Genomic DNA, 13,191 nt, shown 5'->3' with positions numbered 1-13,191 from the left:
GGCATCCCGATAGTGATTTATTTACTGGGATTTGAGTTTTTAAAAATATGCATTATGTGCATTTTTTACATAATCATATATTCTTATACATATATAAATGCAGATGTAAATGTCTCGAAGGGTAATGACTATTGAGAGTGGTTACCAGTTAGCAGTGGACTTACAGTTTGGGGTGAGAGGGAATTGCTTTTTAATGTATATAGTGGGCAGAATTCTGAGATGGCCCCTAACACTGATGCTCCTGGTGCACATGAACTTTCTCCCACTTATTTCAATCAAATGCTAACCTAAGTGTCGCTGAGAAGAGATTTTACAGATGTGATTAAGGTCCAAACCAGTCAACCTTAGAAATGGAAACTATCCTGGGTGGGCCTGACCCCGCAATGAAGTAAATTTTTTTTTTTTTTTTTTTTTTTTGAGACAGAGTTTTTGCTCTGTTGCCCAGACTGGAGTACAATGTGTGGTCTTGACTCACTGCAACCTCCGCCTCTTGTGTTCAAGTGATTCTCCTACCTCAGCCTCTCAAGTAGCTGAGATTACAGGCAAGGCACACACCACCATGCCCAACTAATTTTTGTATTTTTAGTAGAGACAAGGTTTCACCATGTTGGCCAGGCTAGTCTCAAACTCTTGACTTCAGGTGATCCACTCGCCTTGGCCTCCCAAAGAGCTAGGATTACAGGTGTGAGCCACCACGCCCAGCCATGAGGTAAATCCATTAACAGGGCCTAGGCACTTCCCTGTCAAAGACCTGAAGCATGAAGGAACTCCCCCTGCCAGTTCTCCCTTGCTGGCTTTCAGAACGGAGTGGTCTCTAGGAGCTGACAACCACCACCCCAGCAGGGAAATGAAGTCTACCAACAACCGGAAAGAGTATGGAAGGAAAGCCTCCAGATAAGAATCCAGCAACTGACTCCTTGAGCGTGAAATCCAGAGCAGAGAAGGCAGATGGGCCACGCCTGACCTTCGACCTACAGAATTGTGAGCTGACAAGCAGATGTTATTTTAAGCAGCTAAATTTGTGACGAATTGTCATGAAGCAACAGAAAACTAGTACACTATATTCTCTTTTGTGCCGTTTGAATTCTTTTTAGTCATGTAGGCATGTTATCTTCATATTTTTTTTAAAGATTGTGAAGAAGTACTAGGCTTCCTCCTCACGTAAGTATTCAAGATGATAAGAATTTCATAACTTGTGAAAGTTGTTATCTGATAGGCATATGCTTATTACATAAAAGTTGAACTAAATGGCCTCTAGGATCCCTTATAGTTCTACAATGACAGGATTTTAATGTAACTGGAAAAAAGAAGCATTTCAAAAATGAGTGTGTGGTCCCCATGATGTAACACAGAAGAGGGGCCAGGGAAAAAGAAACTAAGCAATAGCCACTGGATGGACTTGTCACTGAAGATTACTAGTGACTCCAACAGTAGTCTCTGGAGGATTAAACACAATTCAAAAAGTCTATGAGGAAGATGGAATAGACTGTTAGTATCAGTGAGAGAAAAACATTAAAAGAAGCATAGTTTGTCAAATTAAAATTTATCAGCATCGTTGATATAATGAGAAAGGGGGAAAAACAAGAAGAGAGACTACATTTATTGGAGCACAGAACTAAAGGAAATTATTCAATCTTACTGAATTACTGGCCAGGCATGGTGGCTCACCCCTGTAATCCCAGAGCTTTGGGAGGCTGAGGCAGGTGGATCACTTGAGGTCAGGAGTTCAGCATCAGCCTGTCCAACATGAGCAAGACCCAGTCTCTGATAACAATACAAAAGTTAGCCGAGTGTGGTGGCACATGCCTATGATCATAGCTATTAAGGAGGCTGAGGCATGAGAATTGCTTAAACTGGGAGGTAGAGGTTGGATGAGCCGAGACTGCACCACTGCACTCCAGCCTGGACAACAGAGCCAGACTCTGTCTCAAAAACAAACGAACAGACAACTTATTGAATTACCCATTTTGTATTTGTAATTTCCTTTCTAATTAAAGTTTAAAACTCATCTCAAGCCGGGCACGGTGGCTCAAGCCTGTAATCCCAGAACTTTGGGAGGCCAAGGTGGGTAGATCACGAGGTCAAGAGATCAAGACCATCCTGGTCAGCATGGTGAAACCCCGTCTCTACTAAAAATACAAAAAATTAGCTGGGCATGGTGGCGCGTGCCTGTAATCCCAGCTACTCAGGAGGCTGAGGCAGGAGAATTGCCTGAACCCAGAAGGCGGAGGTTGCGGTGAGCCGAGATCGCGCCATTACACTACAGCCTGGGTAACAAAAGCGAAACTCCGTCTCAAAAAAAAAAAAAAAAACTCATCTCTTTCATCAAATTACATTTACTTCCTCTTTTTAAACACAAATTTCAGTATGAATTACCAAAGCCATCCCTGCAGGCCCTTATAAGCATCAGGTCTAATCTTGTATCAGGCAGGCTTCTGGCAGGACCACCCAAGGGCTCCGTAAACTCTGCCATTCACAGGAGTTCTATGCACCCACCACGTTCTGCAGCGTGCTCAAACAACAAATCATGGCCAGGCATGGTGGTTCCACCTATAATCCTAGAACTTTGGGAGGCTGAAGCAGGCAGATCACTTGAGGCCAGGAATTCCAGACCAGCCTAGCCAACATAGAGAAACCCTGCCTCTACTAAAAATACAAAAATGAGTCAGGTGTGGTGGCACATGCCTGTAATCTCAGCTACTTGGGAGGCTGAGGCATGAGAATTGCTTGAACCTGGGAGGCACAGGTTGCAGTAAGCTAAGATCACACTATTACATTCCAGCCTGGGCAACAGAGCAACACTCTTTCTAAAAAAACAAAAGCAAACAAGTAACATAATGAATGAAAAAAGAAACAAGGCCAGGCGGTGACTCAAGCCTATAAACCTTGCACTTTGGAAGGCTGAGGTGGGCAGATCACTGGAGGTCAGGAGTTTAAAACTAGCCTGGCCAACATGGTGAAACCCCATCTCTACAAAAAATCACATGCCCACCCCCCAAAAAAAAAAAAAAAAAAAAACCAACTAGCCCGGCATGGTGGCAGGCACCTCTAATCCTAGCTACTCAGGAGGCAGGAGAATCACTTGAACCTGGAGGCGGAGGTTGCAGTGAGCCAACATCACGCTACTGTGCTCTGGCCTGGGCAACAGAGCAAGACTCTGCCCCCGCCCCCCATCAAAAAAAAACAGAAAAGAAACAAAAATATTTCCTTAGTGTCAGATTATGGATATTCAATTATTCAATCCATCATCGACTTTTCACTTGAATCAACAGAAAAATTAATTCACGTTCACAGTAAGTACAAAAAGAAGTCTTTATCACAAGAGTCTATGAACACTCTCAGCAGTTATTTTAAAATCATAGAAGCATTTAGAGTACAATGTGGTATCTATTTAAAGACATACTCACTCTCTGTTCATCATCAGATCCTTGTGAAGACATACAAGTTGTTTTCGTTGCCATGTGAGACTGCAAGAGCTGAAAAAGGAATACAAAGGCTTAAAAGGAAACAGAAACATTAACCGAGAAACCCATTATCTAAATAATACATTTACATGAATAAGGTGTTACAATATTGTTGTCATCACCAAGTTTTGACTCAGTCTACACTATTGAACTCCGTTTGAAATTGTGGCTTTCTTAATGGATAGGTATCTACATAAGTAAATAACATATAATATTCAACACATGCAGTAATACACTTACACACAAAAAAATTGTAAGAAATTAGTAAACGCCGGGCACGGTGGCTCAAGCCTGTAATCCCAGCACTTTGGGAGGCTGAGGCGGGTGGATCACGAGGTCGAGAGATCGAGACCATCCTGGTCAACATGGTGAAACCCCGTCTCTACTAAAAATACAAAAAATTAGCTGGGCATGGTGGCTCGTGCCTGTAATCCCAGCTACTCAGGAGGCTGAGGCAGGAGAATTGCCTGAACCCAGGAGGCGGAGGTTGTGGTGAGCCGAGATCGCGCCATTGCACTCCAGCCTGGGTAACAAGAGCGAAACTCCGTCTCAAAAAAAAAAAAGAAAAGAAATTAGTAAACTCCCATTTACAAGTAGGGAGACAAAGAACTTTATTTTTACTTAAGTTGCTTTACAGGATTAAAAAGGGAAAATAAGCTATTTCATTTTTAAAGACACTCTAAGAGCCAAGATGTCCCTCAAAATTAGGTATGTTCCACTGCAGTGTGGCAGGGGAAATATATAAATGTCAAGAATGTTACAATTGCAGAATGGTGGGGAAAGCAGGGATTTTATAATTTGAACAAGTACCTTAGTCACCAATTAAAATAAAAATAATCATTTATAGAACTCATATTACATACATGTCCATATCACTATGCTAGCTCATTAAGTTCATTTTCTTATATAATCCTTACAATACATCTGAGCTATACATATTATCATTCTCATAGCCTAGATGAAAGAATTTGGATTCTCAAACGTTGAGTAATTTACCCCAAATCATACAAGCCAGTGAGATTTAGACACAGGTCTGATTTGACTGCCAAGCTGGTGTTCCTTCTACTGCCTCAAATTATAAACCAAACGGGGGCCAGGCGCGGTGGCTCAAGCCTGTAATCCCAGCACTTTGGGAGACCGAGGCAGGTGGATCACGAGGTCAAGAGATCGAGACCATCCTGGTCAACATGGTGAAACCCCGTCTCTACTAAAAAAATACAAAAAATTAGCTGGGCACGGTGGCACATGCCTGTAATCCCAGCTACTCAGGAGGCTGAGGCAGGAGAATTGCCTGAACCCAGAAGGAGGAAGGAGGTTGCGGTGAGCCGAGATCGCGCCATTGCACTCCAGCCTGGGTAACAAGAGCGAAACTCCGTCTAAAAAATAATAATAATAATAATAATAATAATAAACCAAATGGATATTCACTGTTCACAACAGTACAGAATGAGGAAAGAGAGATACAAGAGAAACTGTATTAATTTCAAGGCACTGCTATCCTACTTCTGAATATAGCACAAGATACTGAGGAAATGTGACATTTTTAAATAAGTACTACTACTATGAATGTAGTAAGAAAAATTGCAAATGATGTCAATGAGAATACACTCTTGAGTCCCTAGTCAGCTCCCTTGATTCCCTAGTAGGTCAGCTGTCTTTCTGAGAGGCATCAGACCCTTAGGCATCCTTCCAGAGAGACTGTGCATGTCTAAGCAGGCATCCTTTGTTTATATAAATGGTAGTTGTCTGCTGCTCCTCATTCTTTCTATAGCTTAGTGTTCTCCTCTGTATAACACAGTGTGGTATATACGGATGCTCTTCTTTGAGACTGTCCTATCCTCTGTAATTACAATGAACCATGCTGCAACAAATGGCACTGCAATAAAAGAGAGAACTTGCTCCCAACACCTTGTCCTGATTGTGTGTGGGCACACAAACACACACACACACACACACACACACACACACACACACAGTGAATTAATCCCACACAGATAAAACAGTGTACATTGTGACTGCATTTTACATATGCTAACAACAATCTTCTGCTGGTACACTTTGATAAAATAGGCTGAACTTGTGACTGAACACTCCACATAATAGTGTTTTCTTTTTCTTTTTTTGAGACAGAATCTCGCTGTCACCCAGGCTGGAGTGCAGTGGTGCAATCTCAGCCACTGCAACCTCTGCCTCTCAGGTTCAAGCAATCCTTCTGCCTCAGCCTCCCAAGCAGCTGGAATTACGGGCGTGCACCACCATGCCTGGCTTATTTTTGTAGTTTTAGTAGAGATGGAGTTTTGCCATGTTAGCCAGGCTCGTCTTCAACTCCTGACCTCAAGTGATTCTCCCACCTCAGCCTCCCAAAGTATTGGGATTACAGGCGTGAGCCACTGTGCTCAGCCAACAGTGTTTTCAAATCCTAAATTTTGCCAACACAAAATTATGTTTGTCAGTTGGAAAATACTCCTATTTAAAAGCACACAAAAGCTCAGTGAGGAATATCAAGGTCCTGGCTATATTTTCACAATCTGAAAAGAGAGAAGTATGAATGATACAAAGCACATCAGAGACTAGCCTGATTTTAATTCCTGGCCTCAGGTTTTAGCTTTTAACTACACATATACTTCACTTAGAAAAGCCCCTCTGTCTCAGTCACCATGTGATGCATAGGCAGTATCAGGTCCCTCTACTCTGCAGGACAGAAACAAAGTGAAAGCACCTGGAAACAAACAGTCATGGTTATAGAAATTTGAAGAAAGAGATCACTGAAGGCAAGAATCAAAAAAGAAAATAACTTTGAGCAAGGTGCTGTGGCTCATGCTTATAATCCCACCACTTTGGGAGACTGAGGCAGGTGGATCACGAGGTCAGGAGCTCAAGACCAGCATGGCTAATATGGTGAACCCGTCTAAAAACACAAAAATTAGCCTGGCAAGGTGATGGACGCCTGTAATCCCAGCTACGCTGGAGGCTGAGGCAGAAGAATTGCTTGAACCCGGGAGGTAAAGGTTGCAGTGAGCTGAGATCACACCACTGAACTCCTGCCTGGGAGACAGAGCAAGACTCCATTTCAAAAAAAAATAGAAAGAAAATGACTTTGAACTGAGTCAGGAAAGAGCTAGAGATCTAGATGAGACATTTAAGGTAGGAAAAAAAAAAAAATATCCCTAAGCACCAGAAGACAGAATTTCACACTTGGAGAAAGTAAACAGTAAGTTTAAGAATTTGATGGAGGCCAGGCACAGTAGCTCAGGCCTGTAATTCCAACACTTTGGGAGACTGAGGCAGACAGATCACAAGGTCAGGAGTTCAAGACCAGCCTGGCCAATACGGCGAAACCCCTTCTCTACTAAAAATACAAAAATTAGCCAGGTGTGGTAGCGTGTGCATATAGTCCCAGCTATTCGGGAGACTAAGGCAAAAGAATCGCTTGAACCTGGGAGCCATAGGTGACAGTGACCTGAGATCTCGTCACTACATTCCAGCTTGGACAACAGAGTAAGACTCTGTCTTTAAAAAATTGATGGAAAAAGAAGCATTCAATGATCTCAGCTGCAAAGTTATAAATGATGTTAAAAGGAACAGATTAGCGACAATACCTTAGTGACAGACTGAGTAAACCAGAAATGTCCATTTAGAGTTTGACTTTCTGGTAAAGGTTAAGAAGTGTCACAGAAAATGTCTGGCTAGGGGCCCTCTTCAGAGCCCTGCATTATATACACTGAGTAGGAAGGTAGAACATTCCATACTTGTCATTAACTCTGGACCTAACATACTACCTGATCGCCTCTGAGAATCTGTGTCTACTACAAGTAATGTACCATACATATAATTCACTGAGGCTGTATTATTTTGACTTGCCAAGTATAGAACTTTAAGGAAAATTAAACTTTTATTTTTATTTTATTTTAGAGACAAGGTCTCCTTCTATTGTTTAAGCTGGAGTGCGGTGGCGAAATCCTACAGCCTCCACCTCCTGGGCTCAGGTGATCCTCCCACCTCAGTCTCCCAAATAGCTGGGACTACAAGGCATGCACCAACACACCTGGATGAAAATCAAACTTAAAAAATGACTGGTAAGAAAGTAACTTTTACTTTTTAATATAATGATGGCAATGATGAGTTCTGGTGAAATGCTGCTTAGTGTTGATAAGTAAAATTTGCTTAGAAAAACATTAGAGGATTTGTACTCATTTACCATTAAACTTCAATAAATTATAGCTTAAACTTCTGTCATTAATATAAGTTCATATCAAATATCTGCTTTTGTTTATTCATTTACTGTGTTTCTGAACATCTGACAAAAAGCCTACTTAAAATATCAGTGGATAAATATTTTGATCAGGAAGTTTAAACGAATCACATAGAAGTAATATAAATCATTGCTTCAAATATTTTCCACTAGTACTACTTGGCCAGTTAAATTTCCAAAACAAGTTTAACACTGGAAAAGGCTTTTATTTTTTTTTTTCCAATTTAATTATTTATTTATTTTTGAAACAGGTTCTGGCTCTGTCAGCCAAGCTGGAATGCAATGCCACAATCTTGGCTCAGTGCCAAGATCCTCGACCTCTCAGACTCAAGCTATTCTCCCGCCTCAGCCTCCTGAGTAGCTGTGACCACAGGCACATGCCAGCAGGCCTGGCTAATTTTTTTTTTTTTTTTTTTTTGGAGACATACTTTCGCTCTTGTTGCCCAGGCTGGAGTGCAATGGCACAATTTCGGCTCATCACAACTTCCAACTCCTGGGTTCAAGCAATTCTGCCTTAGCCTCCCAAGGAGCTGAGATTATAGGCATGTGCCACCATGCCCAGCTAATTTTCTATTTTTAGTAGAAAGGGGGTTTCTCCATGTTGGTCAGGCTGGTCTCAAACTCCCGACCTCAGGTGATCTGTGTGCCTTGGCCTCCCAAAGTGCTGGGATTACAGGCATGAGCTACCCTGCCCAGCCACACCTGACCACTTTTTTTGGAGAGATGAGGTCTCACTCTGTTGCCCAGGCTGGTCTCACACTCCTGAGGTCAAGCAACTCGTCTGCCTCAGCCTCCCAAAGTGCTGGGATTATAGGCATAAGCCACCATGCCCAGCTGGAAACAATTTTTAATAAACTAGCAGGGAAAATAAGAATAGGACAAGAGTTGGCTGAATCCCTCTAATGGCAAACAGAGCCCAGTATAAGGCTAAGAAACACTAAATTACAAAAAAAATTTTAAATCTGCAAGTAAAATTCTGGCCTGCTCTATCATTGACCACCTACTTAGTATGTGTAAACCACTCAGCTGGGCTTGACGGTCTCAACAGTAGTAAGATATGGCCCTTGATCTTGTGATCGTGTCTCAGAGAAACATGAATACACAACAGGCAACCACAATCTCGTTTCGACGCACAAGGAGGTAAGGAGACTAACCATCGCAACCCACCTTTGACTACATAGTCAATTTGCTTTTTCTATAGCTTCTATTTTTTTTTTTTTTGAGACGGAGTTTCGCTCGTTTCCCAGGCTGGAGTGCAATGGCGCGATCTCGGCTCACCGCAGCCTCCGCCTCCTGGGTTCAGGCAATTCTCCTGCCTCAGCCTTCTGAGTAGCTGGGATTCAGGCACGTGCCACCATGCCCAGCTAATTTTTGTATTTTTAGTAGAGACGGGGTTTCACTATGTTGACCAGGACAGTCTCGATCTCTTGACCTCGTGATCCACCCGCCTCAGCCTCCCAAAGTGCTGGGATTACAGGCTTGAGCCACCGCGCCCGGCTATAGCTTCTATTTTAAAGATATATATACATCAGGCACACACAAATCATATATAAATCTACACACCTACTTTCCAAAAGGAAAAAATCCTATACAGTAATTTAACTCCTAGCAAAGTCTCCCATATACTTTTTAAAAAGTTGTATTATCTATGAGTCCTAGAAAGAAGTGCCAAACATGGCATAGCTGGAGGAAGGTCAGGTACTCCACCTTCTTTAAAATCTCAGTTTGGGCCAGGCGAGGTGGCTTATGCCTGTAATCCCAGCACTTTGGGAGACCAAGGAGTGTGGATTACTTGAGGTCAGGAGTTTGAGACCAGCCTGGCCAACATGATGAAACCCCATTCTCTACTAAAAATAAAAAATTAGCCAGGTGTGGTGGCACGCACCTGCAGTCGTCCCAGCTACTCAGGAGGCTGAGGCAGGAAAATTCCTTGAACCTGGGAGGCAGAGGGTGCAGTGAGTCGAGATCGTGCTACTGTACTCCAGCCTCGGTAACAGAGCAAGATTCCATCTCAAAAAAAAAAAAAAAAAAAAAAAAAAAAAAAATATATATATATATATATATATATATATATATATCAGTTTGTGGGGTACAGGCAATGTGACAGACACACAATTCATCCTGGGGCCCTTGGGAGACATGGCCTTTTCCTATCCAGCAATAACATAAACTTCCGATGGTTCTTTCCCAACAGAACCCTAAATAACAATTTTCCTTAACCTACTGGGAAACATTTCCGAAAATGCCTTACAGCCTCCCCTTGGGCAGAACAATGAACCTCAGGCAACAGAATCCTGCCATGGCTTTATAATTGCTTCAGTTTAACTTCACTTCTCCAAAATCTTTATTTTTATAAAGTTAGTCCAAAATATAGAACCAAACTGTCCCCTGGGCTTCTATGAAGTGTTTCTTGGCATTCTTTAGGACAATAAGAGAGAGCGAGCTAGCAAGAGAGAGAGAAAAAAAACAAAAAGCAGAAAGTGGCCTAAATAATTATTATCTGGAGGCCAGATGTGGTAGCTCATGCCTGTAATCTTAGCACTTTGGGAGGCTGCCCACAGGAGGATTGACTGAGGTCAAGAGAGTTCAAGACCAGCCTGGCCAACATGGTGAAACGCTGTCTCTATTAAAAATACAAAAATTAGCCAGGCATGGTGGTGCATGACTGTAATCTCAGCTACTCGGGAGGCTAAGGCAGGAGAACTGCTTGAACCTGGGAGGCAGAGTGCAGTGAGCTGAGATCACACCACTGTACTCCAGCCTGGGTGACAGAGGGAGACTCAGTCTCAAAAAATAAAAAATAAATATTATCTGGGCCTGTTTTATGAGTCTCAGGAAGGCGGGGGTATTTGGCTAGAAACAATACTTTGAAAGATTCCACAGACTATTTTAAATCTTTTTATAAAATCTTCAGGTTAAGGGAAAATTCAGGTTAAAATAAAGGTACAGGTTAACAGCGATCTAAAATTTTCCTAAAACAAGTAGTAACATTAAGTTATTCAAGTTAATGCAGACCATACTGCTAGAAGTGGATGCTAATTACAACCAGGAAAAAAAAGAACTCAGGTGGAGGCTGGGTGTGGGTCGCTATTGCCTGTAATCCCAGCACTCTGAGAAGCCAAGGCCAGTGGATCACTTGAGGTCAAGAGTTCAAGACCAGCCTGACCAACATGGTGAAACCCTCTACTAAAAATACAAAAATTAGCCAGACATGGTGGTGTGTGCCTGTAATCCCAGCTACTCAGGAGGCTGAGGCAGGAGAACTGCTTGAACCTGGGAGGCGGAGGCTGCAGTGAGCCGAGATCGCGCCATAGCACTCTACTCTGGGCAACAAGAACAAAACTCCATCTCAGAAACAAAACAAAACAAAAAAAGAGACTAAGCAAGGTAAGACAGCGGCAAGTTGGCCTCCAATGCACATGGCCTGTTTACATCACCCTGGGAGGCTGTTAGGACAGCAAGGCTTAGGGTTGTCCAATCCCATCAAAATAGTGCCTCCATTATACCATCAAACTCCAACAAACACAAAAGTTAGAAGATAACTGCAAATTCTACTACTTAATCTCAAAAGATCATCAAGATGGGGAAATTTCTGATAGTAGTTCATATAAAACAGAGTTAACAGTCTCAAGCTTAACAAAAGATTGCACTATAACAATGACAGTTTAAATAGCAAATGCAATCTTATTTTAAAATTACTTCTAAATAGAAAATTATTATAGAAAAAATATCATTTCTAATTTCTGCTGTTTTAGTAACACTGCAATGAACACTCCCATTTGAACTGTTTTACTAATACTACAATGACCTTTCTCTCATGGCACCCAAAGAGGTACACCATTCGGATTCTCCCTTCAAGCAATACCTAGTCCTGTGTCTTCAAAGAATGCAGTTCACTGATGGTCTCCACTCGTAAAGCCTTCGGAATCTGCTGCAATATAGACCCAAGACCACTTTGTCCCTAGGCAGCTGGTAGGTGAAGACTGGGTACAGTAGGGATGTCAGGGCTGCCTGGCCCAGACTTTGTCAGATTCACATTGCCATGCAGCTCTCACTGCCCAACTGGGCTTCCTCCCTTCTTTCCTTGAACAGCTATCAAGATCTGGATCAGGGTGTGAAAGCTTTCTCCCCGCCACCCACACTTCCTGCTTTCTCCCCCTTCAACTTTCACAGGCAACAGTCCCCCTGCCCCTCATCTCCAACAAATCTCCTATACTGCTAGCTCCTCCTATGTGTCTGCTTCCAGGAGGATTCCAACCAACTCACCTGTATAACCATTAATTATTCTGTGCATCTTACAATATCTTAAATTCCTAGAATATAATTCCTATTCCAAGCATACGGCCAAACTGCCCCTCAAAAAAAGACTGGGCCTGCTTATATTTCTACTATTAGCAATGAATTGAAAAAACACCACAAACTGTTTTTCCTCTGTTCTCACACAACACAAAATAATTTGGTGACCAAATGCAGGAAGTTTTCCCCACCCAGCAAACAATCAGTTTTGCACTGGATACCAGTTGGGTGACCTCTGATTTAATTTTGACACTATCTACTTGGCAACAGAGTCCGATCCCACAGACTGAGGGCAAGGCCCCAAGACTCTACCCCATCCCAACCCCACTTCTGTTCAACGCAAGCCCCAGGTCATTTTCCAATGCTTCTGACAAATGGCTACAAACCAGGGTTCCCATAACCCCCATCTCAGGTTCAATTAATTTGCTCATTTTCTCTATTTACCAGTTTATTACAAAGGATATTTTAAAGGATACAAATAAATAGCCAGATAAAGAGATACACAGGACAAGATCTGGAAGGGTCCCAAACCCAGAGGCTTCTGTCTCCCAACACGTGGATGTGCGCACGCCTCCATGTTTGGCTAACTGCAAGCTCTCTGAACCTTGTCCTTAGCTCTTAAGGAGCCTCCATTATAAAGGCATAATTGATTAATCACTCACTGGCCACCGGTGATCAATTAACTTTCAGTCCCCTCTCCCTTCCCTGGAGACTGGGAGATGGAGCCCAACCCTTTAATCTTGCCTTGTTCTTTCTGTGACCAGTGGCATCCTGAAGCCACCTAGGGGCTTCCAGCCACCAGTCACCTTGTTAGCATACAAAAGACATCACTTTGGAAGTTTTAAGGATTTCAGAAGTTGTATGACCAAATGTGTATTTCACAATAATCACAAGTGTATAAAAGGGTCCATTTCATTATATAGTCATCAGTACAGGGTATTAACAATTTTTAAATTTTTGTCAATTTGACAGGCAAAACTGACACTTTAATTTGACTTCTGGTATTTTTCAGCTTACTGGCCATTTATATATATTTCCAAAAATCACCAATTCAAGTTTTCCCACTTGCCTATCAGGGTATTACTGTCTTTATTATTAAGAGCTGCTGGATATAACTCTTTGCTTGTCATGCATATCATAAATATTTTTTCCTGATTTACTACTGATCTTTTCAGTTTT

At 42.2% G+C, this 13,191-nt stretch overlaps 1 protein-coding gene across 2 annotated transcripts in view; it reads right to left on the bottom strand.

Moving 5' to 3' along the window:
• Positions 1-13,191, bottom strand: part of SEPTIN10 (septin 10) — an 82,829-nt gene that overhangs the window by 47,915 nt on the left and 21,723 nt on the right. For both annotated transcript variants that reach the window (XM_039459857.2, XM_039459831.2), the window contains exon 2: positions 3,408-3,476. In XM_039459857.2, coding sequence (XP_039315791.2) covers positions 3,408-3,476 — 69 coding nt within the window. The remainder of the gene's footprint in view (positions 1-3,407; positions 3,477-13,191) is intronic.

Source organism: Saimiri boliviensis, chromosome 1 (genome assembly GCF_048565385.1).
Source record: "Saimiri boliviensis isolate mSaiBol1 chromosome 1, mSaiBol1.pri, whole genome shotgun sequence".
Lineage (NCBI taxonomy): Eukaryota > Metazoa > Chordata > Mammalia > Primates > Cebidae > Saimiri > Saimiri boliviensis.
This window is presented reverse-complemented; position numbering and strand designations above follow the sequence as displayed.